This window comes from Zosterops lateralis (assembly GCF_965231275.1).
Source record: "Zosterops lateralis genome assembly, chromosome: 20".
In the NCBI taxonomy this organism is placed as follows: Eukaryota; Metazoa; Chordata; class Aves; order Passeriformes; family Zosteropidae; genus Zosterops; species Zosterops lateralis.
The window spans coordinates 5,474,052-5,501,754 of record NC_139780.1 but is presented as its reverse complement, the minus strand read 5'-3'; the positions used below and the strand labels follow the sequence as shown (position 1 = coordinate 5,501,754).

The 27,703-nt window shown below is 41.7% G+C and overlaps 2 protein-coding genes across 4 annotated transcripts; both read right to left on the bottom strand.

Moving 5' to 3' along the window:
* Positions 1-191: 191 nt before the first annotated feature.
* GLE1 (GLE1 RNA export mediator) lies at positions 192-10,407 on the bottom strand. Its single transcript, XM_083875659.1, has 16 exons — positions 10,251-10,407; positions 9,707-9,919; positions 8,617-8,742; positions 8,306-8,454; positions 7,923-7,983; positions 7,390-7,644; positions 6,414-6,642; positions 6,179-6,294; positions 5,918-5,987; positions 5,469-5,611; positions 4,468-4,658; positions 3,913-4,042; positions 3,495-3,599; positions 2,446-2,528; positions 2,236-2,299; positions 192-1,555 (listed from the first exon to the last, which is right to left on the bottom strand). Exons 1-16 carry the CDS (start codon positions 10,344-10,346, stop codon positions 1,487-1,489), a joined length of 2,100 nt encoding a protein of 699 aa, XP_083731785.1. The 5' UTR covers positions 10,347-10,407; the 3' UTR covers positions 192-1,486.
* Positions 10,408-10,905: 498 nt separating this feature from the next.
* On the bottom strand, positions 10,906-27,356 carry ODF2 (outer dense fiber of sperm tails 2). 3 transcript variants are annotated; one of them, XM_083875582.1, is made up of 20 exons: positions 27,278-27,356; positions 26,429-26,597; positions 25,140-25,256; positions 24,346-24,519; positions 22,717-22,883; positions 21,551-21,680; positions 21,116-21,247; positions 20,166-20,240; positions 19,617-19,688; positions 18,930-19,046; positions 17,866-18,051; positions 17,464-17,573; positions 16,638-16,773; positions 15,933-16,043; positions 15,650-15,754; positions 14,940-15,098; positions 13,995-14,095; positions 13,300-13,462; positions 12,852-12,977; positions 10,906-12,102 (listed from the first exon to the last, which is right to left on the bottom strand). In XM_083875582.1, the coding sequence occupies exons 2-20, from the start codon at positions 26,534-26,536 to the stop codon at positions 11,929-11,931; spliced, it is 2,463 nt and encodes an 820-aa protein (XP_083731708.1). In that variant the 5' UTR covers positions 26,537-26,597; positions 27,278-27,356; the 3' UTR covers positions 10,906-11,928. The 3 variants fall into 3 exon arrangements, with proteins under 3 accessions (XP_083731708.1, XP_083731709.1, XP_083731710.1); XM_083875583.1 differs by having other exon boundaries at positions 26,429-26,582; XM_083875584.1 differs by having other exon boundaries at positions 26,429-26,540; positions 27,278-27,320.
* Positions 27,357-27,703: the final 347 nt, after the last annotated feature.

The window sequence follows — 27,703 nt, the reverse complement described above, 5'->3', positions numbered from 1 at the left end:
AAACATTCAGCTCTAGCAGCAGACACAACCCTCAGGCTACAACTAAAAATAAATATTGATTCTTATGAAGCCCACACATTATTCATTTTGAAAATCTTATTAGCATTTTTAAAACAGTAGGTATGTGGATGCGTTCTTTAGTGAGGCAGAAAAGGATATCTTGGGTTTTTTTACAAAAATATATACTTTTATTTACCCCAAAAATGTTAGAAACCCTGAGTAACTGTCAGCAAAAAAAGAAGTATTGTATTTCACAAGTACATCATCAAATTCTTCCTTGGGTTTGGCACATGCAGACAATTGTCTCTAACAGACAGGACTAACTACTGTCTTGGCAAAGTCAATCCCCACCATAATCATGGATATGCAATATATAATTAAAACATCTCCACTCAGTATTAAAAAACCTTGTACATTTTCAAGTATACTAATAAAATTGCATTGCTTTAGAGTTATTTGGCAAAAAAAGATGCCAGGAGGATATTTCCAATTTTCCAGAACAATCACAAGGTAACAGTAGTCTGAAGTATTCCAGAGTCAGTTTACAAAATACATAACCAAAATAAAAAATTAACTTAGGTACTACACCATTTTAAAGACAACTTCAAAGTTTTACAGGCCTGAATTTCAAAGCACAAGTTACAACCTTTTTTCAGAAATCTCAAGAACTATATAGAAAATCAAATTCATATTCTCGTATGGCCTCAGCTCCATGTTCTACAGTTTCAAACCGTGGTGCCTCCAGGAAAAACAAACCCCAGTCTGGTAAAAATAAATTTTTCAACTTGCAATAGTACATTGCCAGAATAATTAACTACCTTGTAGAACTCAGAAGTAAATTTTGTCATCTTAGAAGCCACCAAAACAGTTCAAGGACAGATCACTGTAAATCCAACAACTTTCTCATCTCCTGTATTCATCAAGGAGCTGTGGATTTTCTCGACCAACAGAAAAAAAAACCCATAGAATTTCAATGGTTACAGGAGCTCTTCTTTCCCCCACAAACCTTTTGGAGCAGTGAGTCTACCTCCCTTCAATCCAGAGTCCTGCCTTTTGGAGTGAAGTTACATCCAAGAGTCAGCACTGCTCAACCTTTACCAGCCTCATCACGGATTTTAGACGATATTGAGACAAACAAGTCCATCAGCATAATTACAGTTGAATTATAAAAGACGTAAAAAATACAAAAATAAAGTTCTAGCAGTGTTTGGATTGATGATGCTGTTAAGAGTTCATAAAGCTGTGAGGTATTTTCACTTCCATGAGCTGAACAGCACTGTGCAATTTTTCAGTCCAAGAGTCCTTAATCTCCGTAGCCACCAGGACAGTGGATTTAAAGCACCTTCCACATGATTAAACATATGAAGGAAAAGTTCTTGAAATTTCAGTAATTTATTATAAAAAAACCTTATAAAGATCTAATGCAACGATTAGCAAATAAATCTTCTTGAATGAAACGTTAAGGGGAAAGGAAATACGGACTTATTTATGTTCTCCAAAAGGAAGGTGTCAGAATGCCCTTTGGTAATGGGATTTCCTGTGCCTGTAGACATTTCTAATGGAGAGAAAGACAAATAATAAAGATAAATAAATGTGTATCTTGATTTGGCATTTCTTCTCAGGAATTTTGTTGGCTCTTACTATACATTCAAAGCATTTCTTATAAAATGTACCAGAATTAACTATGAAATGAAAGTACAACTTCAAAGTCATATTTTAATATCATCTAAGTCAATTTAATTTAAACAATCAAGTATTTTACAGTTTTGCAAGCTTTATTAAAATAATATGCAGAGTGCAATGCCAAACAAACACTACAGAGAGCAGTTCAAAGTGTCACTTCCCCATATATTTAATCCGGACAAGTGCTAAAAACCAGACTACTGATAAGAAGTAGCTGTGACAGAAATGACTCAGCAGAATCCTCCTCAACCTGTAAATCTCCTCTCAGTGATCTTCCTTTATAATCAAAATACACTTTCATTGATAAATATTAAATGCAAGGTAAGAAAGCAGCGAGATGTTTGACATCATAACTATCATTAAGGTAATTCAGTAATTGAAGAGCTACAAAAGATGGGTTAGATCACAGAGAGAGGTCTGAATTAAAGCAAGGCAGTGCCAGCCTCATTATTCAAATGATACATATATTCAGTGATGGGAAAAGAAAAAAAAAACAAAAACCAAAACACCTGAAAATTAAATTAATAAAAAAGACCCCCAAAACTGCTTTACCTGCACAAAATTCTTCAAACGTGACAAACAGCCCATCTGTCCAGAGCTGGTCACAGCTTCAATCCTGCAGAAATAACAGCACGTTTCAAAATCTGTTTTAAAAGTTGAGTTTGATTCACAAGTGGGTGTGGGGGTGGATGGCAAGGATTGGAAAACATGGATGAGTCATTTCAGAGTGAACACCAACATTCCTAACCCCAGATATCATACCTTGGGATATAGGATTTCTGGATAAAGAACATTGTTTTCCAGAACTGAATCCCATACTGCTTCATCAGAGCATTACCACACACCTGTGATACAGAAAGGCACAAATTGCAGGTTACAGAATTGGGTTTCAGATTTGCATGACAGCTGCAATGATCCTGTTCCATACCAACGACTTAATGCTTTATTCAAACATTCAAAGAAATACACCTACACTAAAACAAGTAAATCCTCTAAATGCTGTTACTGCTACCACAATTACCTTTTTTCATGTTGACTGTGGTGGCCACTGATACAAATTGTTACCTCTCATTTCACCCCCCCATCTCCCTCCAAAAATAGTTCTCTTCCCTAACAGTATTTGCTGGGCACAATGTGGTAATTTCCCCACTGTGATTACTGCTGTGTGCAGTGATTCATCAGCTTTCTCCACACAGCTTGCAGGACAAATGTTCCTCTGACTTCACCACCCCTAACAGAACCCCCCATGGGGTATTTCTATTGGCACTTTCTCATCTGTACTTTTACAGTTCTTTAGAAGCATTTGAAGAGCAGAGAAGCTGCTTGTGTTCAACAGCGTTTGTCCCCCCTGACTTCAGCCTTTAACTTTGGCTCTTATTTAGCACAGGCCTGTTTCTTAGGATACAGGATTAATATCCATCAGGCTCTGATCTTTTCAGCCTGAAAAAAATCTATCCTGTTTTATGAACTAATTTGGCTGGAACAGCCACAGGATCTCCTTGCACTGTACAAACTGACAAGTGCTTAGAACAGACCTTATATAAGACCATACAACTGTTTTTAAAATACCAGGAACTTTAAACAGAATCAAATACAACAACAGAATTTGTTTTTATAAACACTTCAGTTTTGAAACCATTCAGCTCCAAAGCTGTATTTGCAAGAATGTGGAAATAGTCATGTTCCTTTCTGAAGGAATAAGAACAAGTTAAAAAAATCTGCTGCGAATCTCACCTCAGCAATCCCTTCAGAACTCAAAAGGGATGTAAACTGGTGACATTTAACTACTAACACTTATCTGCACCACTTACTTCCAGGAAATCCAAAAGCAGCATAGCTGTCACATCTGCCAGAGGCTCCAGATTCAACATCTGTGCAAGCCAGCGCCATCCATAGCTTAGACCATGAGGATGTGCCTACAAAGCAACAAAGAAGCTGCTTAGCACTTTTTTCATGATTGGTAAAGCACAATTATCAAAACAGACAGTTTTCTGATTGACTTTCTTCTTTATAAAACTTGACATAAAACTTGGATCATTCTGAAGACATAAAGTCCACACTGTTAATTACTTGGCATTGCTTTGTTCATCATGGTTATAACCATTTTCCTTCAAATATATCCTGAGCTAGATTAAATTCAGCACACCTCAACTGCAAAACAAGCTTCTAATATATTTAATGGACTCCTGGGATAGTAACAAGGTTCTAAGCATAATGCCGCACACGTACCCCTTGTTTGTTTCCATAAGGCCACCGGAGCTGAATGATGGCAGCGTAGAGACGAATCATTCCTGACATCCTTTTAAGAAAATGATCTTGTTCTTCCACTTTAGAATCATGAATTTCATACCCAAGAATCCTTAATGTGAGAAAACATTCTAGTTTTAGTACAGCAAAAGACATTCACTCAAGTCCCTGCAGCTCTTGCAGTCAACTGTACTGAGAATAGGGATTTTTCAAAAACATGGAAGAATTACTGCAAAGGCTGATCATTACCCACTGGATCATATATTCTACCATTTGGTGAGGCACTGGAACAGGTCACAGAAGCTGTGGCTGCCCCATCCAAGAAAACTCTCAAGGACAGGTTGGATGGGGCTCTGAGCTCTAAAGGAAGGTGTCCCTGGCATGGCAGGGGGTTGGATCAGGATGGTTTTTACACACTTGTGAGTGAACCTCCAGGGTCAATACCTATGTGCTCAGGGATGGGGGAAAGTAGAGTTCACTCAGAACAGTATTCACCCTTGCAGGGTTCATGTACAAAAAGCCTAGTAATAAATTTACCTCTGATACTCTTCCATAGAAGTCCCTTCTTTCCGAGCAGGGTAAAATGGCACAGCATACGGGCACTTCTTGTGCAGATGAGCTAAAAAGATGTCTCCCACTCGAGGGTGTAATTCCCAGATTCCTGAGAGCACCACAGCAATTGGGAAAGCTGAATCATGGTGAAAAGATACTTCTCCTTCCCCATGTTTCTGGAGGGTGAAAAATGAAAGTCAGCCACTACTACTTCAAGTCATTCCTCAGGCAAAAAAAGAAAAAAAAAATCCTCATTTTTGTAGTTGGCCTATACTAAAGGATCCAAATGTTTCCATAGCTATGAAGCCAAGGATAGAAAAGCTGATGAAGCTGCATATCCTCAGCTCCCACAGAGGATGACAATAAACTCTGGCTCAGGATAGAAAAATGGGATTAGCAAACACAGGCTCAAAGTGCACGCTGCACAGATATTCTCAACCCAAACAATCACTTTCAAATGTTTACAAATCAGTCACAGTTTTACTCCATGGGCTGATTTTTGCATGCATTTGTTCCTGCAGGGATAAAAGTTTCAAACAGCCCAAATTTTGCAAATAAAGACGAGAGAAAAATACTGTCAACTTCAAAAAAACAACTTAATTTCTTAAGAGGTGCTAACAACAAAGCAGGGTCAGAAGTTTGCCTCTTGAGCATTATTGTTGGGTTTTTTATTCCCTAAATTCTGCCAAGACACAAGGTTTGAGACTGTATACAGTTTTGTGATACACCATAAATTAACTATCAAACTATCTTCTATGACACTGTACCTTCCTAGTTCAAAATATGTAAGATGTAGAGTTTTTAATCCTAGCAGAAATAAAATAAGGATTGGAAGGGAAAGAGAAACTAAGTTTTTTTCACTGCATTAACACAGGCAAACTCAACATCCAATTTTGTTCTTCATAGCTAAAGAGACAGTTAAATATCCAAAGACATCTCCTAGAGCACTGGCTATCTGTGCCACCTCAAAAAAGAGATTTCCTCACCACAAACTTCTCTGCAAGTTTGTAACAAACAAACTCCAGCCCCTGTGGATGCTGAGTCACAGACACTGCTTGCCCTTCAGTCTGAACAGGCTTCCCAGACAGCAGGTTATTGATCTTGTCAAACACCTCTCTCAGCTTAGAGCCTGCAAATACATAGGGAATGTATGGAGACAGAAGATAAGTGAACAGCAGAAAAGTCTTACCCAGACCCACATCCCAAAGGGCACCTTTGCTCCATCTGATTAACCAAACTTAATCCTGATGAAGAAAGAAGCCTCTGAGGGAAGGCCTTCAAAACACAAGCAAACCCTACTGCACAGATAGGCTGTGTGCAGGTCAGCCTTCTGCTATAGGGATAATTAGGGGGACTCTTGATATGCTTCTGTCCTGATAAAATCTTTAAAGAAAAAGCAGTATCAGTGGGATTGAACTCTTGGTGTTTTCCTGACCTGATATGCTAGAGATCTGGCTCACAGGGATTGTAGCTGCTTTCTGCAAGTTTGTTTTTATCTTCTTCACCTGGAGAAGAAACAAAAAAACAACTTTAAAATCCTTTCCAAACAAGTATATATCTCTAATAGTTTGGATGAGCGAAGTGGTAACAGAGTCTGCTACAACGGAGTTTTAAATTTTTTTCAAATGAAAGCTATCCTATTTACCCTGGAAATTAGGATAATCTCTGTACAACAATATTAACAATTTGTTCTTACCTCAGTGTTGCCTTTGCAGTTTCCAATTTCACTGAAAGCAGCGACACATTGCTCAGCAGCATCCTGAAGCTGTTGGTACCACTGCATGATACTTTCTTCTGTTTTAAGTTGAAGTCCTGTTATTAAAAAAATAAAAAAAGTTGGTAACTAAGAAAGACTAAGCCTCTAGTAAGAAAACTCATTAAAAAATGCAAGGCAAAGGAATAAAAAAGATTTTTAAAGAAGCCTAACGAACCTTCCTTCTGCTGCTTTCCCCCTGACTGCTGTGCAGGGGCAGGAGTCTGACTCTTCATCTGCTCTTTTTTCTCTAACTCTTTCTGCTTTTGTTTCTTTTCCTCTTCATCTTTCCTCTTTTTTTCTTCCAGAGCTGCGGTGATTTCCTGCTGCATGCTGGATATCAACCCTCGCATCTCCTGCAGGGCTCGTTCAGTGCTGGCCACGTCTGCTTGAGATGGGAACCCTCTCTGCCAAGAACATGAGAGGTAACACAGCATTAACCTTTGGTTCCAGTGTCAGAGGGCCAACAGCAAGAGCAAGGAGCCTTTGAAGCATTTGCCTTCAGATAATCTGGGAGCTAACTACATATTTTATTCCCATCTCCTTTATTTGTACATAACATTAGTCATAATATTTGTAAAGAATGTAAGTTCATGACTAAATCTCATAAGATCTTGGACAACAAAAATTAAGAATACACTTGGACAAGGTCAAGTGAACTCTGGTACAAAGCCTTGACAGGTCCCTCTGCTGAAAGCCAGCTGTGACAAGCTGGAAAACAGGATTAGCCTTATTAGTGTTTTATCTTTCAAGATTTATATCACACCCTAGAAAGAAAAAAGGTCAAGGAAAGCCAGCTATTGCAGAAAAGCTTATAAGCAGAGGAGAATCATAAGATGTTCAGTATTTAACAATTCATGAACCAGTCTGTTGTCACAAAGGGAACTTTACAGCACCAAGAGTTTACAGCAATTTAATTTGAATCTTTCTCCTGTAGAAGCTCTCATGCATTTTGATAAGCCATTTTCAAGAGAACAGCTGAAGTGCCAGAGGAAAGAATTCCCCTCTGAAATTGAGTGCTTTATAGGATGAATATCTAAAAACATTGCTGTGACATCTTATTTAAGGGCTTCATGACGAGCTGCCTTTGAAGACAACTACAGGGAGCTTTATGAAGGAATGACAGCCCAAGTCAACAGCTCCAGAGCCTGTACCTCACTCGTGGTGCGGATGAGCCCTGACACCAGCCCACAGAGCTGGTTGCCACGATTGCTGTATGCAGACAGATCGATTCTGGGCAAATCTTTGTGCCTGTAGTTGGGATCAATCTGCTGGTTCAGCTGCAGCAGCTCCTCCTGGATGGAATAGAGGCGACGCAGCCTCTCCTGGCCCTCCTCCTTGCGCAAACGTTCCAGCTCCTCCTGGCGCTGCCTCTGCTGCTCTGCCTCGCGCAATTTGAGGTTCAGTATCTGGGGAGACAAAGACACAAGAACCATAAAACACATCAATAATTCCAGTTGTACAATTCCTTCCTGGTCTGATGACTCCAGCTTTACAGGGCCTTCCTGTTCCTATGACACAATTGCCTTTACTGCATTTCCACACTGCAGCAGATGCCCAAGAGAGCACCAGAAAATCTATCCTCACTTCAGAGTGTCATGGAAATACAAATAAATCAATTGGTCTTTCCAGTTCCCACCCAGCAGTCATGGTCCTCTATGAAAGACAATTCTTAAGAGTCTCAGACCTTTGCTCTATGTCGGTGTTCTTCCTTCAACTTCTCTTGCTGCCCCTGAGCCTCCTTTGAGCTACAATACACATAAAGACAGAAAAACTGTATTCAAGACATTCAGGAGACAAAACACAAACCAACACACAGTAAGTTATTCTTCAAAGAAGCTAAAGGAAACTTTAGCTATCACAAATATTGTCTTTTTCTAACCACTGAAACCTCAACAACAGCCAGACATCTAGTCTGACAGCCAAACTCTAACAGGATAGTTAATGTAAGAAAAGCAGCAGGTAAGATTTCCAACCACAAGTGACTACCACAGAATTGCCAGGAACAGGAATTAATCCTCACTTTGATTAAATGCTATAAAATTCTAATGATACCAGAGGTAATCTCACCTCTTCTCCATTACTTCTTGCAACTCCTGGAATTCCTGATGCCTCTTTAGCTCCCTCAGCTCATCAAAGCGCTTCAGCTGCTCACTGGCCTGGGCATAGGCTGCCCTCACCATCTGCTCCTGCTCCTCCTGCCGCTGCCTCAGCCTCTCCTGCATGACAGAGGGGCACCAAAGGTAGGCATTGAACAATTTGGACAGAAGAAAACACAAACTAAACTGCCCAATATTTATAACTTCCATGCTTGCACTGTTACCTCTGACTGTGGAGCTCTCCTGGGATTCACAGAAACCATTTCAATAATTTTTTCTTACCTTTGCTTTCAGCCTGTGTATCTCTTCATACATCCGGATGCAGCCTTCGACTTTTGCAACTTTAGACGACAGAACTGCTGGAACAACTTCTTGATTTATTTCCAGGACACTAAGATGATCATTTTCCTGCATGGTCAGCATAAAAGCAAAATCAGCAACTAAGCACAGGATCAGCAACTCACAGAGGAAAACAGATAAAACAAGTCTCCTAAAACTATTATTTGTGAAGAAACAGACAAAAGAATCTACAAATACACATTTCTAGAGCAGTTACATACCCCAGCAGTGCAACCTCACTAATTCTGAGTATCCTCTAGCACATTTATGAGATTGGGGTAATTACTTTTCCAATCATAAAACTGGGAGCAGACATACCAAGAGTCTCGAGGACATTGACAAAGGCCAACTGACACCTGGAAAGCCCAAACAACCCCTCATGTCCTCTCAACAGTCAGGGAAGGCATTACACTGGAAGAAGTCGAGACAGGTTTATACTTTGAATCATTCTTCAGGAGGAGTCTTGAGACTCTCTTATGAAGTTTATCACGTCTCACTGCTTCATTAATATCTTTTCCTCGCAATATATTTTTTAAGTCTCACTAGAGGCAGGATGATAAAAACTTTGCTGCTCAGTATCACTGTCATGTGGTGAAACCATCACTGAATGAAGAAACAATGGACATTTCTCTTTCCAGAGGGAAATCATGATATGGCTTCCTGAACTTAATTACTTCTAAAACTCAACTCCTCAATACCCAGCTTCCTACTCTTCTGCCTCTTAAAATAGAGTCAGAATACACGTAAATCACTCAAAGATTCCAGAGAACTCAGTGTGGTTACTCCTGGACTTTTATGGTGAGAAATGGAGTTTGCTTTGGGCCTACTGTGGAACAGTCTTCTGTGAAAATCTTATTAATACTAATTTTATTATCACCTGTTCATGCCACAAAAAAATTAAAACTAAGGATGTTTTCCCCATAAATTAACAGAGCGCAAATCAGCCTTAATCTGACAATTTATGGCAGCAAGTTAAGACTTTTCTTTCCTTACAGCTGCTCCATGAACATATGAATTATAATCAGAGAGCTACCTTGGTCTCACTGGGCTCTGTAGATGAAGGTGGTGAAGAGCTGCCAGGCGGGATCCTCTCGGCAGATGCCCGTTTCGGGAGGGGAGTGGATTGTTTGGGCGTTGAAGTCCCGGAGGGTGTGATCTCTTGGGCTAACTGCCCCCCGAGGCTGTCCAGCACCCAGCCGCAGTACGGAGAGAGCTCCACGGGAGCCACACATCCTTCCAAGGCAGCCTCGAGAGAAAACATTCTCCGTGAACGCGGCACAGCCTTAACATTCAACAAAACTTTAACACGCCACGAGCACATCTGCACAGTAAGTAGCTGCTTTATTATCGAAGCGCGGTATCCTATTTTAACCCTTTTTCCTGCTGTCTTTCAAACACTTTTTCCGGACTCTCCCACTTTTGCAGGACAGTTGAACCCCCTCTGGCCAGCCCCGCTCCCTGACCCCGCGCTCCCGAGCCTGGACCCGCCCTGGGGGTGTTTCAAGCCCCGAGCGTCACCGAGAGGAGCGGTCGGTGTTTCCCAGCGGGCAGGGCCGACTCCCGGGGCGAGCCCTCACCTCATCCTCCTGCCAGCGGCTGCAGTAGCTCAGCTGGCCCTTGCTGGAGAGGCGCAGGGCCTCCAGAGTGTCGAAGCGGAGCTCCCACGACTCCATAGCGATCCTGTCCCGGCCCGGCGGGTCCCTCGCGGTTCTAGGGGTCCCTTCCGGCCCGCAATGGCCGCATCCGCCTCGCGCCGGGCCGGGCCCATCCCGCCCCTTCCGGCCCGCGATGGCCGCATCCGCCTCCTGCCGGGCGGAGGGGCGGCGGTCGCCCCCTGGCGGACAGGCAGGGCCCGGCCCGAGGCCGCGGGTTCGAGTCCCGCCCCCGGCAGCGGAGCGCTAAGGAAACGGCCGAAGGTTCACTGATTTCCCACTTATTCTGTGATTTTCGCCGAGGGAGGGCTGCAGCCCCCTTGCGCTGCTTAGCCCCTGGCGCAGAAGCAGAGGGAAGGCTCCACCCATGAACCACAGAAATAGTTTGGAATTCAGTTGCCTGCACCAACAACTCTGGGGTGTGTTTGCTTTTCCAAACTCAGACACACACAGTACCTGAAGAGGAAATCCCCACTACAACCAATTAAAATGTAGTTTATTGGTTTCTCCCCCAGCACTTGTGGAATTTTTAAAGTGTTGAACACACGCAATTACAGATCTTTCGAAACTGATTAGTTTAGAAAACTTCTATGACACTGCCAATGACCACATCACATAGCACATAAATAGAGCACAAAAGAGAGGAAAATAAAAACAAGGTTTATTTTTGTCCCCCTAAAAAACATTTAGTAGAAACAGTAGACACTAGAGAGCACATGGGCTTTAGAGACTTGACACACAAAAGACCTGATTTTCCAGAAGATGCATGGGAATTTGATTAAGAAGTTGAGTATCTGCAGCTGCTCCTTAGTTGGCTTAAGATGAAGTCAGGATTTCACACACACCACATCCAGAACTCACACGACATTTGCACCAAAATCCCAAATGAAGTGACACTGATTTCCTTCAAATTTAGGTTGTTTTGGCTCAGTCCTGGGTGGGCATACTCAGGATCAGAAAATCACAGTAGGAGGAGTAAAGCAGTATTATCATCACACTCACAAATAAAGGTAAGGATCAGGGTGTATATAAGAATCAAGTATAAAACCCAAACCAAACTCATAATTTCTGGTACAAAATTGTTACAAACAGCGTGGTTGTGCAGGAGATTATCTCTTGAGAGTGTAGAGCCCAGGCACCTCAGTTATTTTCAGCATCACACCAACAGTATAAAAAACTTATTTAAAAAATCCCGCAGGCAAAAACCCCCACATGATCTCCCCAGCAGAGAAACCAAATGAGAAGTGAAGCACGAAGAGAGCTCTTACAAAAATTAACACACTCAACAAACCTCTGACATGTTTTAAGAGCTGAAACCATCATGACCTAACAGGAAGAAAAGGGTATTTTCCATCATATGCAAAACCACCTGGTTTTGGGGCTTAGTTTATGGTGTAACACCAACCTCCAGCACCAACCCAGTATTGCTGATACCCCACATTTTGATCAGATGCCAACATCATTTTATTATCTCATTCTGCAATTAAAAAAAAAAATCGCCCAACAGTGACCCTGAAATGCCATCCAGTTTTCTCTATCAATATGGCTTTTGAAACAAAGCTCCTTCTGTGTGCTTAAAAAAGGTGCAAGGAGAGTATTTCCCTCAGACAAGAGAGCGAGCATGGCTGGGAGAGCCCAGAAAAGCACTTTCCCTAAAGACATTGTCGTAGGAAGACTTGAGGAACTGGACGTAGTTCTGCATGCTGCGGTTGGTGCTTTCCGACTGCTCCAGCCGATCCCGCAGGTCCTGGAGGCGGCTTTCGTATCGGCGCTCTGCCTGCACAGGGAGCACAAAACAGGCTCAAAAGGCAGCAATGTTCATCCTGTTCATCTTAAACTCTTCCCCCAAAGTGCTGAGGAGAGCCAGAATTAGCACAGCAGGAGATGACATTACCATAGATGGTGCTGTGATATTTATAATTTCTGCTCGTTCCCAACTCCATTCAGCAACCCGCTGATAAAAGCAGGAGACAACATGGCTAATTAGTTGGGCTTTTAAAATATATTAGCTGTAGTTATGGGGAATTAAATACACCCTTTTCTACAAGACAGCTTGACCTGATCCATTAGCCAGTACAATTCCAAGTAAAACTAAAGCAAGAAAGCAAGGTAAATAGGACATGACAAAAGATTCTCAGTTCTTCTAGAAGAAATCCTTTCCTCTAGAAGAGAAATAGCACTCTCTCTGATATAGGCAAAATGAAGTTGAAATCTGTCTATAATACCTGGTGCAAATCTCCTATGAATACAAGGAAAGTCTGATTCTTTTCTTACATACACAGAACTTTACACCAAGTTCATTGACATCACTGTACTCTCACTTGCCTATCATTTAATACACACTCCTGAAATGGTGACACAGCAGACATGTCCAATGTCACACATATATGGACATACACAAAAGCACATCACATTCAGGCACAGCTCTGCATGACTTCAGCAGCACATCCACAGGATGATTTATGGAATCCAACTGCTGCCAGGGCACCACCAGTACAGCAAGAGTATCCCCCACAAGTCACTCACATCCTCTTTGTTCCGATGCAACTGGTTCAGCTCTGTTTTATTCCTGCTCAGTTCGGTCTCCAAATCCAACATCTTGGACTGGGCTGCCCTCTCTCTCGAGACTGCTCGTTCTCGAGCTTGTTCCACCTACACAGAACAACTTTGTTAAAGGGAGGTCTATGGAAGAACGTTTTTTCCCTACCCATTGCCCACAAAAGCCCTTTAAAGTTTAACTGACACATTCTCATACATAAGCAGCAGCTCAGTCTTGTGCTTTTCTCTGTTGCAAACTGAATTCAGTTCTTCAACAGTGCTGACAAACAGCACCAGCACATCACTTGTATTTCACTGAACACTATGATTATCATAGGTTTGAGAAGCTGAGAAGGGTATTTTCAGCATTCTCGCTGTTCCCCTTTCACAGCCTGGGTATCTTTGGGTGAATTCACAAACATGAGAAATGACTCACTTGTCTTTTGGCATCCTCAATGGCCATCTCCAGCTGACGTGCCAGGGAGCTGCACTCACGGCTCTTCTCCTCCAGCCGCAGCTGACACTGGTGGATCGACTCCTCACGTTTTGCTATGACCTGAAGGAATTCTATGTTCTGGGCACTCGTGGAGTCTAGTTTTCTAGTTTAAGACAATAAGGGAAGGAAACCTATTCATTTTAAATGGAGTGTGTTTCATTCTGACTTCTGTCAGGTGCCGACTCCTCTGGTAATAGATACTATTCCCCTTTGAAAGGTGAGAGCCTCAAACAGGTCTCCAATCCTCTAATCAAAATTTCAAAGACTGAAGGAGCTACAGCATACCCATATAACTGCACTTTCTGAGACATTGTCACTGAGAGAAATTTATAAGCATAGGTAAAAATACTGTAATATCTAGTAACCTCAGAATTGCCAGGCTAGATTGGACAAGGAGCTGGTTTCTCTGCTGTCTAAGCCATCATATTGTCTAACAACATTCACAACAGGTGCTTCTGCAAAAGCATATAACTCTCAGTGGATAGCTACTGATTAGAGAACCTTGTGGGATAAGCAAATACACAGAATCCTGGAGGCATGTGGGGAACTGGAACAAGACTGAAGCTGTTTCAATCCCCTGTAAAAACAATGGAAATGGAAGGTTAAAAAAAGCAAGACAGCCTAGTATTTCTAACCTTTCTAGCTCCTCCACCTTCAAGGTGAGTTGCCTTTTCTCCTCTTGGGTGGCCTGATATCTCTCTCTTGTCATCTCCATTTTGTCCCCCTGGAGGTCAATCTAAAAATTACAGGAAATAATTACTTCACAGAGTAGTTACTACACACCCAAGTCCAACCACCTAAAACATATGCAGCTCTCAGAAGGAAGTATGTTCCATTTGTAACTTCTGGAGAGCTTCTGAAAGGGAGAACTGTATAGAAAAGAACTAAACATGCATTTAGCTGATGCTTCCAGTTACAGTCTAGGAAGGTGTAGGAAAAGCCAGGCCCATAAATTCCTGCAAGCAAAGCAGCACCTGGCAAGCCAAGCGCACACACAAGAACAGCAGCCACAAACACGTCAGCAGCCCACAACAGCATCAGAGCCTGAAACACCAGGGAGATTTATAATTCCAAACTAAGCAGACTAAAGTCAGAAAGAGATAATTTGCTGTCTTGAGGCACAGCTGTAGATGTCATCCGTCTGAAATTGCTCTGCAATACCTACTCAGTCTTTGGGAATAAAAAACAGAAAGTGGGAAAACAACCTGAAATCAGGGTGAGAAAATGGTTAGGCCAGGATAATCAGCAGAAAACTACAGGAGGGAAAGCTGGAAAGAAGATGGAGGTAACAAAAGCAAGGGCTGGCATTAGCAAGTGCTGCCACAGCTGCTAACAAGCCCCAGAAAGATTTTGCACCAAGGCATGTGAAACCTTTCAAATATTAAGGAATGCTACCAGCAAAGACACTAACTTCTTGCACAAAGACATGGCACACACTTTTATTTTGCAGTGCACGTTTAATCTTTTCAAAAAAGAGACGAGAACAGAGACGAAGTTTGAACCTTGCTGTGATTAGAAATTCATTCTGCTTTCATAGTTGAGGATTGCACTGGTACGGGCGTTTTCTGCCAGTCCCTTACCAGCTGACGGAGATCTGCAATCATGGCACACAGGTCTGTGTTCTTCTTCTCATAACACATGAGCTGCTCATGGCACTCTGCCAGCTGTGTCTCAGTGTACTTCAGGATCTCGGGCAGTTTTTCCAGATCAGCAAGCTGGGACTTGAACTTCTCACGAGCCTATAATCAAAGAAGAGAACGTGAGGAACTTTCAAATGTTCATAAGATCAAGACTAAAAAATTTCTCTACTTCAACAAAGCTTTGTTAGTCCACAACCATGATGACACTGTGTGGATATTTTGCCAGTGCTGAAGTCTTTTCCTATTCGAAAAAGCTTTCACTTAGGATCAGGCATTCCCTATGGATGGGGTAAGAATGAGTATTTTGGATTGTGGGTTTCAATTCTTCTAGAAGTACAAGTTCTGCTTTTGAAGTCAGCTGTTCCATATCAGATAATGGTGTAACCTACCTAATCCACTGTTCTAAACCACTATTCCTGCAGCAAAGGACACACTAAATCATTTATACATCTTGGAAGAATGCCATATAGTCAAAAAGAAGCTGCTAAATATTCATTCTGCAAAACTTATTGAACAAGTCCTGAGAAAAATCTGATGCAAAAGGCAGAGTCAAGATAAGCCTTTTCTTTCCTATTCACAGCTGTTTTTCACTAGATTCAAAACACTAAGATGCATGAATGTCTACAACATGTCTTTAGAGGGATAGTTACCTCTTCAATCTCCTTGTTCATTTCATCTCTCATTGTCTGGTTTTCATTTTCACAAATCTCCAGTCTTGCTGCTAGATCATCTGCTTCCTTTCGGGCCTTCTGTGCCTGGACATTCAAAAAAAGACCGCAGGCTTTATCTGTTATATGTAGTTTTCAACACATGCGTGCAATGCCTTGGAGCAATTAAAACTGCTCCAGTTGGCAATAGCTAAGGCATTACAGAATTAGCCACAATGGAAGGAGAAAACACCTTTATGCAAGGACTGAAGGTTCTGAGACCCACCTGTGCCGTGTAGGTTTCAATCAACCCTTCATAGCTTCTGACAGAGTTCTGGAGATGCTGCAGTTCCATCTGCGCTCGGTTCAGCTTGTCCTCCATTGAGTTCAGAGCAGACTGAAAAAAGAAAACATTTCCCATTGAGTGCCTGGAAGTACCAGCCACGTGAGCTGTCTAATGCTGTCTAGACTGAGAAAATACAGTTTTATCCATGCAAGTTGCCAAAACTTTCCAGACTTCAGTAGACTGCCAAATTTGCGTCGGCAGAGCACAGAGGTTTGAGATGGAAAAAAAGATGTAGGTCACCCACAAGATCACTCATGGTAAAGGACAACAGGAGAAATGTGCCAGTCATTTTTTTTTTTTTTGTTCTGGAGATTACCATTCTCTCTGTATGAGCTGCAACAGCTGTTTATTCTCTGGTCAGCAGCATAAAGGTAAGGGCAAGATTTAAGACCCAGCTAGATGAAACAGTAGTTGGAGATACTCCTAGCCAAAACATGGAAGAAACACAGTTCTCCCAGTATGTACACTTCCTCTGTCTCTTCCCAGCACACTGGCCCTGTCACAGTCAGGTTATATGAACAGGTTTGAAACTGTGTAGGAGCAATGGGTGCAATTTGACTCGGTCCTCAATGGCCAAGCAAGTTATTCAAATTCCCCCTTCTTTTCCTCCTAGCATTTGATCTTCAAATTCTTAGAGTCACTGACCTTTAGTCTTTCATTCTCTCTCTTCAAATTATTGTTCTCTCCAGTCATTTGCTGCACTTTGTCTCCCAAAGCTTCGTGTTCATCCCGTGTCTTTTCCTGGACCTTTGCCAGCTGTTCCATCAAGTCTGCAATACGGCTGTCACACAGAAAGAAAATTAATCCATTAAGTGACAAGAGCAAGGCTCTTAACCTTTGAAAAGTAGCTTCAGAAACATGGCTTTTCCCTATCCTTTAATCTTCCATCTCCAGTCATGTATGCACACTTCTGTGTTTCACTGTTCAACTACTTCAATCTTTTTATACCTCCTGGAAATTAACTGGAGTTGTCCCCCTGGAGCTCAAATGAATTGTCTCAAGCATGCATGGGATAAAGATATGCCTCTCTCAACCCACACCTACCTACTTTTCCCTGCAGCAGCATCTGTACTGCAGTGATATTAACACATTTATTTACCTTAATAACAAAATTGGCATCAACTATACTACTCATCTCTTTTAATGTCTTCCATTTTCAGTTATTCAAAAAGATCTCAAACCAAAAAATTATCTTAATTCAAAGCATTACAAAATGCCACAGGAACAGTTTTGAGGCTCAGCAAACCCTAAAGAGTCTGCCTTTGCTGTGGCAAGTCAGCAGCACAAGTCACATGTCTCTCTCCACCTCTTAAATTCTGCTCTAGCCCTTAGGCACTGCTGGGTTTACTTGGCTATTTACAATCAATCCAATTAAAATATTCATTTCAATGCTATTACTCAATTAAATTATCCTTGAACTTTGAGCGCATCCCCACTCATGCCTCTTTCTCTGCACTGATTTTACTCTAACCTGTTCAGTGAAACCACTTCCAGTTCACGGTCATCCTTCTCCTTCACTATTTTGCTGCAGCGCGTCTTCCAGGACTCGAGATTGGCCTGGACCTCAGCAATAGTGTTTTCCTGTCAGACAAGGGAAACACAGGAGGAAAAACGTAAGGGAGAAGACAAAATAATCACTGGTGTGAGATACACAGATAATAATCAGACATGCCCTTAACTCAGGACATGCAGTGAATACAGTGACAGCTGAGCAAACTGGATTTGTTCTAAACTTGGCGTAAATGGGCCATGGCATCAAGACAGAAAAAAATTTCATTAGTCCAAAGAAAGAGACTCTCCCCAGGGCTGCTACCAGAAGTCAACAATTTAAAAGCATGACCTCAAACTAGGCCTCTCCTGTTTCAGCAGGTACCTTCTCTGCTAGCTGGGCAGTCAGTCTCTGCACATACTCGTCACTCCGCTCTGCTCGCTCTTTCTGTGCACGGATTGCTTTCTTCAGGGCCTCTTTATCATCATCCCCCTTCATCTTCGTGTCTTTCTGCTGTTCCAAGGCAAGTTCCAGCTCTTCCTTAAGCTGAGCTTCACTGATCTCCACATTCTGCAGGGGAACAAAACCCACTATATGGATTAATGCCCATATTACACCTGCAAACCCAAAGCAGCAACTAATTTCCTAGAAATTGTGATGAGAACCAGGCACAAATCCCCAATGTTCAGCCTGGAGGTATTTGCAGTCAGGTTTCACCAACACAATCCTGTCTAAATGCTGAAAGAGATGGCAGCATGACATCTTCCTTTTCTTCCAAGAGTCTTCCTTTCTTCTTTCATAAGCTGCTTCCTAAAACACTGATTTCTTTCCCAACCAAAATAAATACTGTTTTAACAGTCTTTTGATCTACCTGAGAAAATTCTTTTTATTGATGGAATGTTTGCATATAATAATGTTGCTTTATGCAGCTCTTACTAGAACAGATTAAAGCTCCTCTAAACTATTAACACATTTATGTTCCTTGTAACATCATCCCAACATATGCTAAATATAAAACTCTAATCAAAATAAACCAGGGGAACTTTCACCTCCTCATTAATACTGTAGAACAGATGAACAAGGATGATCAAATTGGCACAGCATTTTTCCAAAAACGCAAATTAAATAGTTTGAGCTTGTCTTGATGCTTGACTAAACCAAAGCAATCTTTTCAATAATTATGTAGTAACTAACTTAGGAAAAATAAAATCGAATTAATGCACATAGACCTTAAGGCTAAGATTTTGCCTCCTGACTCAAAGGTGAAAAGACTTCTCTTTTTCTTACTCAATTTGGGTATCATGCTGTGTGTTAATGGCAGAAACATCACCAGCCAATATTTCAGTCAACCACACTTGGTAAGAAGCTTGTGCTACTCCCCCTTGTGAGTGAATTTGGTCCATGGGAGCAAAGGAAGAGCCAATCCCCAGGGAGCCGTGCAGACGTACCCGCAGCTGTGTGGCCAGACGGTTGTTCTCAACTTCTTTGCTCCGCAGCTGGGCTTGTAAATGGGCTTTCATAGTCTCCATAGCTTTGGCCAGCTCATATGCTTTCTTTGCTTGTTCCTATATAAGCAGGAACAAGACAAATACGTTTTTACTCAACAAGCTAATAGAAGGAACACTTTATTATATGCAGTAGTAATCTCAGATTTCTTCAATGAATGATCTCTCCAGCCCCCTCACAGCTCATTTAGTCTACCAAAAGGGGACCAAATGAGCAGCCATTTATTTTATGACACATGTGAATGACTGGCCTGAAAGGTATGTTCTAGGGCAAAATATCCTTCATATCTGATTTCTTCCACTGCATTCCCCCTCTACTTCCTAAACTAAGGAACAGACTGGAATTTGCCATTGGGAACCAACAGGACCTTAAACAGAATGGCAATTCAGTGCCCAAGCAAAGAGAATTCTACTTATCAATCCTTGTGACAGGTGTCTTATTAGCAAAATATGGAACACAATGGTGTGAGAGTTGGTGGTGTAAGAGTTGGTATCTGTCTAGTTTTATAAGCAAACCAGTCATCTGATCTCAAAATAGCAGTCTGCAAACAACCTCATCTTTTGGACTGCCTATGGTTTTACAGAACTGGAAAGTAGAAAAGAGAGGGAAAACCAGAAAAACAAAATTACCTTTTCTGTCACTATCTGAATTGTGAGGCTTTCCAATTCCTTTTCTTTTCCCTGAAGCCTGATCTGAAGTTGCTGGAAAAACAAACACCACACAAATGTTCAGGAACAAACACATTTAGAATGGCAGGTAGAAGGCAAGAGGTGTAACTGCCTCCCTGTCAAGACCACCTAATCTGTGGCATGGTCTGTTATCCACAACAACAGCATCCTCATCCCCAGAAGAACTCTTGTCTGAGTTTACAGAGAAGGAAATTAACAAAAACTGGTACAAGGTAATCCATTCAGTGACAGAGCTCAATACACAGAATTATCCCCATTCTAAGCCCCCATATTTCAAAGGAAATGAAAATCCACCTACTTTGAAATGCAGATTGTTAACCAGAGGAGCAATGTAGTGGCTCTGATTACCACAAAAGCTCAATAATTTTTTTATTGATCTAAAAGGCACTAGTCTAAGATTTGACAGCAGAATACAAGACAAAGAAGGGCTTGCCATTTTAGAACTTTCTGCTGTATCATTACAGAAATGAGAGATTGTGGTTTGCTTACCATGTTCTCTGCATCTGAGTCAGCCAGCCTTTTCAGCAACAGTGCTTGCCTATCCAGTACCTTCTGGGCATCTTTCTACAAAATAAATGCATGACAAATACCGTTAACTAAAAAGTCAATTTTATACAGATTCTTTAAATGGAACTGGGAAAATTAACTATTTCTTCCCAGCTGCAGCAGCAATTCTTAGAAGATACAGAGAAATATCACATTTGCTAAATATTTCAAATATCATTATCCATCTCGGAAAGCTTTTCCACTTCCCAGTCAAAGATTAAAAAAAAACAAAACACGATGGCAATGTAAGACCATTCTGAACTCTCCCACTACTCAGGGAAAGTCATGTGGAAGAATTCAAACCTTTTATCCAGCCTCACTGGTGACTGAGGTAACTGTTACCATCAGCCTGCTTTTGCCGAAATGGAATATAGACAACAGAAGGAATAGAAATTTCATTTTTCTATAGCTCTTACAAACAATAGAGAATTGTTTTGTACGTGCAGCATAGAATTGTTTCCAGTTTCTCTGTTGTTGCCCTCAGAGCCTACAAAATCAAAGTTCTGAATATCTATAGGGTCCCATTAGCTGAGGCCATATCAAGACTCCAGCAATCCAAGTGCAGCAGCAGCGTTTGAGACCAGCAGGATAAGCAGATACAGCTGTATCCAGAGGAGACAGTGGCAACACAGCAGTGCCTGAACCTTTTAATGCAGTAAAAGACTTAGAGGCTCTACCATGCTCAGAGGAGAAAAACCAGTCTTATTCTATGAATTAGGCGGAGATAAAGAAAAAAATCCCAAATAAAAACTATCCAACATTTATGGGTCGACAGGGTCTGCTGCAGGGCTGGGAAAAAGAGTTGAAAGATTCCAAACTCAAAATCCCCTTCCAGCCCATGAGCCACCACAGCCTCCTGTACTCAGGCAGGTTCCACACACAGCAGTTCTCACCTCCCGGCACTGCTGCTCTGCAAGAAGCTCTCGGAGGGTTCTGTTGGTTTCCTCAAAGGTGCTCAACTTCTGGAGCAGAAGCTCTTTCTGTCTTGTTAGAGCATTTATATCTGTGCTGCTCATGTGTTTCTCCTGAAAAACAATAAACAAACAAATAAGCAAACAAAAATAAACAAAGGTATGAGAAAAACAAAACACATCAGCTCAAACAAAACCCACAAAACATAAACAAAACAAAATAATTGTCCAGTTCTGTGCAGAAGGTAACTGGAAGTAAATATCCCACTTTAAAACCAAACCAGCAAACATCTTAAGGACGTTAAATCCCTCCACTTTTCCTTAGGTTTTGCTAGATTAGCAACTATAACATTACTTTTTAAAGATAATCATATAACAGGACAATGAAGTAAAAGCAAGAACAAAAGGGACACCTACAACATTGAGTCTTCCAATGGTATTTTTCAGAGCGTGGATCTGTCTGGCAGCTGCTGCTCCATCCCTCTCTGCTTCATTCAGCTTGGTCAGCAAACACTCCTTCTCCTGCTGCAAGCACTCCTTCTCTAGCCTGCAAGGAGAATTCAGCCGTCAGAGAAACAAGAAGCTTTGGGAGCTGTACCAGACACTATTGATACAGAGTTTATTGGGTTAAAATTCATAAAAAGCCCAAATCAGAGGATAAAAAGTTCCAAACAAAAACTACTTAAGATTTAACATCTTTCAGTGTGGAAGCTGTTTTGAGAAAACACAGTAAGCAGACACCAGGAGCTTGCTAAGATCACAGCTATGAAATTTACAGGGGACAGACAAATCAGGTTTCTATCAAGACTACACTGTTAAACCCAAACCATAATGCTGTGCTTTTCCTTATGCCACACTAGAAGTAAGACTCAGAATGGCCAAATAGAAAACAGAAAAGCACACCAAGATATGCAGCTCCATGTTTTTAGCCAGCACTTGTAATCTCAGAAGCATTCACAGAGTTTTCTGAAAAAGGAATACAAAGTATTAACTTCCAAGTGATACTTCTTAAGAAAAGAAATAAAATTAACTCTTCTAAAACACTAATGTCCCCCTGGAGACACAAACTTCACTAATTCTTTAGATACAAAGCAGATGCAAAAATGTCAGACTTGCAGACCTTCAGGATCACTATGAAAAAAGCCATGGTTCTGTCCTCTCAGGGGCTGTCACTCCTGGCTCTGTATTTTTATAAAGGTCAAAAATTCTCCTCTAGTTTTCAGCTCCATGTTTATTCATTATTATTCCATCAATATCATCACGATTCAAGCAGAACCCCTTAATCATCAAAATACTAATTGCAGAGTTAGGCTGACCCTCCACACAAGCCAACTACTCTCAGGTTCCTCAACAGCAGATTCTTTTTTCTCAAAGCAGGTTTATTTTTTCCACTCCAAAAATCATGCCAGAGCCCTTCTCTGCAGCTATTGCAATCTGGAGCCCCCTCCCAAAAGGTGACAAAGAAATCCAAGTGCATCAGTTCTCCAGCAGCAGCTACAACCTCAAATCATGTCAGCAATAAAGGAGGAAGGTGCCTGTGGATACCACTAGTGCAGGGAAAGTGAGAAGTGAAGCTTTCTTACACAGTCAGGTCCTTCTCCTCCTTTATGCGCTCGATGTTGCGCCGGAGCCGAGTGTTCTCATTCTCTGTTTGTACCAGCTCTTGTGTGACCTCATTCAGCTCTTCCTTCTGCTCCTCCAGGAGACGCATTGTCATGTCCTCCTGTTCCTCCATTTTCTGCATTTTGACCTGAAGATATTGGAATAAAACTTAAACCAGGGGCTTCGGAAGTAATACACAGAACCCATATCCCAAATCAATGAATCGTTCATAGTCAATAAACTTATTGAAAGTATAAAAAAAATTAAGCATCTCCTCTCAGGTGACAAGTGACAGGACATGAGGAAATAGCCTGAAGCTGTGTCAGGGGATGTTCAGGTTGGATATCAGGAGGGATTTCTTTATGGAAGGGGTTGTCAGATATTGGAAAGGGCTGTCCAAGGAGGTGGTGGAGTCACCATCCCTGGAGGTGTTCAAGGAACAACTGGCTATGGCACTCAGTACTCTGGTTTATTTAACAAGGTGGTGATGGATCAAAGGTTGATTTCAATGATCCTGGAGGTCTTTTCCAACCTTTAACAAGTCCAATGCCAAGTCCTGCACATTGGCTGCAACAACTCCTGCAGCATTACAGGCTGGGGACAGAGTGGCTGGACAGTGCCCAGGAGGAAAGGCACCCGGGGGTACTGGTGACAGCAGCTGAACACGAGCCAGCAGTGTGCCCTGGTGGCCAAGAAGGCCAATGGCACCTGGCCTGGATCAGGAATAGTGTGGCCAGCAGGAGCAGGGAGCTCATTCTTCCCCTGTACTTGGCCCTGGTGAGGCCACACCTTGAGTGCTGTGTCCAGTTCTGGGCCCTTAGTTTAGGAAGGACGTTGAGCTGTTTACATGTGTCCAGAGGAGGCCCCGAGGCTGGTGAGGGGCTCGGAACACAAACCCTGCGAGGAATGACTGAGGGAGACGGGGTTTTTTAGCCTGGACAAAAGGAGGCTCAGGGGAGACCTTATCTCTCACTACAACTCCCTCAAAGGTGGTTGTAGCCAGTCAGAAGTTAGTCTCTTCTCCCAGGCAACCACTGACTGAATGAGAGGACACAACCTTAAGCTACTCCAGGGGAAGTTTAGCTTAGACATCAGGAAAAATTATTCACTGAAAGGGTGACTGGGCACTGGAGTTTTCTGCCCAGAAAGGTGATGGAGGTGGTGGAGTCACCACCCCTAGATGTGTTTAAAAAAAGACTGGACATGGCACTCAGTGCCATGTTTTTGTTGATGAGGAGGTGTTAGGTCATAGGTTGGACTTGGTGATATCAAAGGTCTTTCCAACCTAGTTCATCCTGTGATTCTTAATGATTCTGTGGTTCTAAAGTTGATTTTTGTTTTGTAATGGGCTTGGGCAAGAGAGATTATTTGGAAGCTAAAGCACAGCAATAACTTATTAAATTAATAATATTTTGAAATGTTTCATAGTGTGGCTTAGTGAATTTCTCCCTAAGACACTTCAGCTATTCTAAACAATTCAGATTGATTTTCGAACAAGCCACCAACAGCCTGGGTAGCCTTACATTGCACAAAGACCTCCCTCCAGCCTCCTCTTGTCAAAAGATCAGCTACAAAGCCCCAGTCAGCAGGTCTTTCCACTGTCTCCTCACCTCTTTCTTCAGTGTTCCCACCATATTCATCAGGTTATCAATCTTCTTTTCGTACTGGTTTATTTTGCAGCAAGTGGCAGCATCATCATCTGTGGAGAGGTCACTGAGGCGCAGCACTGACTGCATCCTTTCGCAGTCAGGATTAGGTGCAGCTTCGTGACGCTCAGATGATTCCTGACAGAGAATAAGGGGTATCATTTTTTCAGTATAACATTATAAATAGCATTGTAAAGCTAACATTGGCAAAAAGCAGAGACTGGGTCACATCACTGCAGCAAGGCTAGAAAAAAAACCAAAAACATTTATGAACAGTCCTTCTGTTTCCATCTGGGAAAGGTCAAGAATGGAGAAAGAGTACAACAAAAAAGAAGAAAAACTAATCAAAGCGCAAATCCTCATGTAGGAAGTGCCAGGAATACAACAGGCAAAACTATCAAGCCACGAGAAAGAAAATATGACACAATGCTACACAAACGCTCCATGCTTTGGAAGAGACTGAGACCAGTAGTCCCTCGCCGAGCCTCCAGGTGAGATCTTGATGGGCACTAGTAAAATGACAATAAACAAATAAATGTGTCTGGCTTCTAGAGACAGAAAGGCATGACCACAGGCTGTCTATGGATTCTCATGTTTTCTATACTGAAAAGTGAAAAAGATTTGTAGAAGACACTTCAAATAGATGCCAGGTGACAGTAGCCTTCTTTCAGATCTGCCCAACTCTCTCACTACACAACTGCTCTCTTCAGCCTTGGATAAACCTCAAAGTTTGTTTTAAAGAGCAAAGCCAGCTGTACCTCCCACTTCAAGATGGTATCACGGGTACTTGTTTTGCCTGGGGGTATCCAAGGGGCCTTAGTTTTCACCCTCACGGTTCGCACACCATCCCCTTTTGATTTCTGTTTCTGCTTTTGCTAAAGAAAGAGAAAATAAAATAAATTACAGACCCTTAAAGAACCATTTGAAATTTCTAGAGAGGCAAAAGCAAATGAAAGATCATTTATACGGAACTATCAGCAGTGTTTCACAGGATGCAACAGATGAGATGAGGTAGCAGCCACCAAAGGAAGCTGACAGCAGCCAGAAGGAAAGGTTTTTGCACACTCAGCTGACAGGATGGCAGGATGTAGGACCAGACAGATCCCTGCAAGATCTCTTCTCCATCCCAGATTCACCTCACAAAAAAGCAGCTGTATCATTTGACACTGTGATTGATTTTGGAAAGCCCTGGAAATGTTTTCCCTACTCTGTAGTCAACTGGAAGATTCACATTTATTTGTATTGAACTTGAGCTGCTCTAACGGAAGGAGAGTTAAAGTGTTTTTGCACAATTCTAACCTTAGAGAAAAATCAGATGCTGTAAACATTCCCTACTGGCAATTAATTAATAGGACTCATTATTTTCACTGTCATTCCATCCCATTATGAAATTTGCCATTAGCAATAAACACAGAATTAATCAAGACTTAGAACAGGATGTCTGTAGATAAGGAAGAATGAGATAGTAACTTCCATCAACTTTTTAGAACAACTTTCCATAAATATCCAGCAACAAAAGAGGATATAGAATAGCTAGAACCTCAGCTTCAGTTTTGCCTTGTGCCTCCTGTGGCTAAGGCTGGGAAGAGATCTTTGCTGCAGAGGTCAATGGACAGAGAATGTCCTTAGCACCAGAAGACGGTCTGAATCAAGATTCTTTTTTTAAACACATTTATTTTAAAACACTCAAGATGCTACTTGAAATGCCTAAGTACAAGCTCTCCTCCAAAAACAGATATTAAGCCAAATAAAAAACATTATCAGGACACAGATCCAAGAAATAAAAGGGAAAAAATCCTCTGAACAATATAATGTCGGAAGCAACATTTCTCACATGAACATAAAAAGCAATCCTGTATCATACCAAAATCATCTTTCAACAAATCAACATAGCAAATGTGTCCCTGCAAATTCACCACTGAATATGAAATGAAGTCTCACAGCTCTAACACAACAGCAGAACAGACCTGGAAGATTTTGTGATGCTTCTAGGGCCATTCAACTTCCTCTCTGCAGCCCTTACAACCAACCAGGTACACATTCCTACCTGGTATTTTGCAGGTGTGGTTTTCTGCCCCTTTTTAATATGGACATGGACAGGAGTGTTTTCATCCACATGGACGTGCAAAGGGGGAGATGAGGAACGGTTCTTCATGGCTCTTCTCCCACAAATGGGAAAGGGAAATACAATGAAGGGAAACCTGTGAATAAGGAAACTGGAAATAACAACATTTCCTTCAGTGTTCAGAGAGGAACAGTGGCCAGCCTTGGTTAACTAACATTTGAGCTTTTTAACAGTAGCATCTGCCATTTTGAACTGCACACAATTCTTCTGTAAAGCCAGGATTAACACAAACAATTCCCCTGCTTCCTGTATTTTCTGTTTTTACCCTGGTTATTGAAGATCAAACGCAGCTGGATTGACAGCAGGTGTCTGTAAGAATCATTGAAGTTCAGAGTCTTAAAGGAAGTGAGCAAATCAAGGGTTCCTATAGCGAAGAAAATCTGATTACGAAGAGAAACTTGAAGCAGGGAAAAGAGGAGAATTCATTTAACAGTAAAGAAAAACCATCAGGAAGTCATCAGACCACTCCATCCTAGAACCCTGAAATTGTCTGCTCCTTCACATGTGCTTAACTTTGAGTGTCTTTTTAAAGCATAAATCCTTAGAAGCCATTGCATCACAGTATTTCTTTAATCTCCACAGAAACACATAACCATAACCTGACACAACACAGAAAAGCCTAGAGACACAAGGTTCAAGTCATCATCTTGGAGCTTGATACCTCAGCTGACGTAAAGGTGTAATGCAATTGCAAATCTTACACAAAGCCACCAGCAGCACTGATTTGATTCTGGCAGAAAGGATATTGTCAGCCTAGGTAAAGTTACTTACAGTTACTTTCAGGGTTTTCGCTTTTCTGTACACGTTCTTGGGGGAAGAGGTAGTTTCTTCATTGACAGATGAGACACACCTGATACAGAAATAATAAAATGATTAAGAGTAAAAGGTGCCAATTTCTGAACATCCTCTTCCTTTTGATTTAAGGGAATACTAAGGCTCAAACATATCAAGTGCAGGAACCCAAACGATAAAAGCTGTTGTGCCCAAGCTTCCTCTGTAAAGCACAGGATGAGGGAAGGACAGAGACTATAATTCCTAACATACTGACAATGGAAATTGTTTTAAACAGTACAATTACATGACGGCACTATTCACTTACAAACTTCCAAATTCTAGCTGCAATTTTTAAGGAACACAGCAGTACTTCTTTTAACTCAGGAAGAGGAAGACACAGCCTTCTGAAGGAGCAGGATTCCC